The sequence below is a fragment of the Trichomycterus rosablanca genome, unplaced genomic scaffold (genome assembly GCF_030014385.1).
Source record: "Trichomycterus rosablanca isolate fTriRos1 unplaced genomic scaffold, fTriRos1.hap1 scaffold_41, whole genome shotgun sequence".
Taxonomy (NCBI): domain Eukaryota; kingdom Metazoa; phylum Chordata; class Actinopteri; order Siluriformes; family Trichomycteridae; genus Trichomycterus; species Trichomycterus rosablanca.
The window spans coordinates 426,740-429,184 of NW_026947238.1; the positions used below are offsets into that span (position 1 = coordinate 426,740).

General features: G+C 37.0%; 1 protein-coding gene across 1 annotated transcript; it reads left to right on the forward strand.

Annotated features, from left to right (window-relative positions):
- The first annotated feature begins 416 nt into the window (after positions 1-416).
- LOC134308099 (protein DVR-1-like) lies at positions 417-1,359 on the forward strand. The gene is made up of 2 exons (XM_062990629.1): positions 417-813; positions 938-1,359. Exons 1-2 carry the CDS (start codon positions 417-419, stop codon positions 1,357-1,359), a joined length of 819 nt encoding a protein of 272 aa, XP_062846699.1.
- Positions 1,360-2,445: the final 1,086 nt, after the last annotated feature.

Here is a 2,445-nt window from a genome sequence, read left to right on the forward strand (position 1 = left end):
TGACTGCCACAACTGACACATACCTCCTCTGACATGTGTGCAGTACTGACTGCATCTTTTTACCTACATTAGATTAGAACTGATGATTTCGAAATTTTAGCTCTGGTATGCTAGTGTTTTTTTTCCCTGCTGCACTACCTCAGCGCACCTCTTTGAAATCTGCAAAGACTTCTTTGTGTATCCATGTAAATTTGATATGCAGTTTACAATAGGATATTCACTAACAAATAAGGGTGGTTATATTCTTGTTTGTGTGTGTGTGTGTGGGGGGGGGGTCCACAATCCAGCATAGAAAATTAATAATTTATTTATGCTGTTAGTACAGGGGTTTCTACTGTGTGTACATTGCAACAACTAATATATTCAAAGCATCCTAAGAACAAAGTCTCTTAGTTTGCCCTATGCTCTCTTTCAGCATGTTCTTATTCTTGTGTGAACTACAGAAGTTTTTAAATGAAGTCCTTCCCCAGAGAAATCCAAAGTTACACGGTGTGACTACCAAAGTCAGTCCCAGTGTTCTTCACTCCCTGCCTCCTCTAACACTTGGAGTGTCATCAAGTAAGTCACTTCTTTTAGAACTAGTAACCTCCTCAGGACCGACAGTGTTCTCTTTCCCTCGGGAAAGCCAGGGACTAAGGAACAACAAAGGGATGCTGGACCTAAATCCATTAATGCTGTCAGTCCTAAAAGCACGACTGGATGAGGCTTTAGCTCAAGTGCGTATGGAGAAAGCCGGACAAGATGTGATGGATAGGTTAAAGATTCTAAGTGTACTTAGTGCACTTCCTGAAAATGGAGGAGAATGTGAAACAGGTGATTCTTCTATTTTTTACTGGTTATATTTTAGTTATTATTATTACTACATAATGCACTCCTAAGGGCAGTATGGTTATATGCTGGGTAGTAAATAAAACATCATTTTATCTTATTTTTACAGGTTTGGAAAACTCACATGAGGTCCAGTACAGAGCTTTCTTATTGCTGAAGGCCTTACAGGCTGTGTTAAGTGCCTGGGCAGTGGAAAGAGCTCAACGGGCAGCCCGAGCTGACCAGGAGAATCCCACTAAACCTTTTCAGTGTCGCCTTCAGAGTTTTACTGTGTCAATGGATAAGTTCTTTTTGGAGCCCTCTAGAGCAAACATTAACAACTGTGAGGGAGAATGTGGTTTCCCACTGACAAATGGCAACAACCATGCTTTTCTGATTAACAGTCATATACAGACTGGGCAGCCCTCAAATCGCTCGCTTTGCTGTGTGCCAGTGGCCTATGATGACCTTGGTGTTATTGAACTGCATGATAATTTCACCGTTATCTCTTACAAGACCAATATGGTAGCCAAGGAGTGTGGCTGTCGCTAATAGTATTAGCATTACAAACAGTACATTTTACAAAGGTCTAGTGCATGAGCTTACCTTGCATTAATAATTTTGAACAACATGCTTTATGCTGTACATGTATATGTATTTGTTACTCTCTAAGTAGTTTTTTGTTTGTTAAATATATGAATATTTTATAGTTTGTCTGTATAATGCAAGTTTTCATGTTTTAATGTTAACCCTTGTAGAACTAAAGCTATTTTATGTTGGTACTTTCATTACGAAAATGATACTTACAAATAAGTAGAACTAGAAATGTTACCTATAAAAAGGCATTTAGGGTGTTATGTGTTGACACTTTGTCATTATTTCAAATAATAATAAGGTTTGTGTATGTTGTTATACAGTAAGTAAAATTACAAATTAGCAATGTATTTTACAGATATTTACTACACCCCAAATCAGAAAAAATAGTATAAAAAACAATATTTCTTACATTTACTGTGGTAGAAAAAACCCTTTTAATAAATACCTTGAAGACTGGATTATAAGTAGAAAAAGAGATTTATTCTTGTCTGCAGAGAAGGATCACACTGACAAGCCTCTCATAGAAAACTGGGCAGTGTGATCCTGAACAAAGGAACAGTCTTTCTTATATACATGGTGACAATGCCCTCATGGCTGTGTGGGAAAGTTCACACATTAACAGATATTTCTTAGGTGGGGAGTAGGAACTGTTTGAACCCAGCGGAAACAGGATTCGTAAGTCTCTTTATTGCAGGCGACAGTCTTTTGTTATGTATAACGTCATCACAGGATCTGGGAATCGTTGCAAACCATGCACCTTTTGTTATGTATAAATTAACATTTCTTTGTTCTTTCACATTTGCTTTGATCTTTATTTTTATTGTATAATTTTTACTTGGATTGCTAAGAGCAGCTAGTTACAAATAGGTTTAGCAGTTCACTTTACCAAGTTGGTACTACATGTGTAAAGAAGTGTTGTGTTTTACGCAAAGTTGTCACAGATGTTTGAGGAAAATGGATTATCAATAGCAAAAGATCCACCCGTGTACTACTCTTAAGTCTTCTGCTAATCTTTGTTTTTAATTTTATATTTTAATTCTC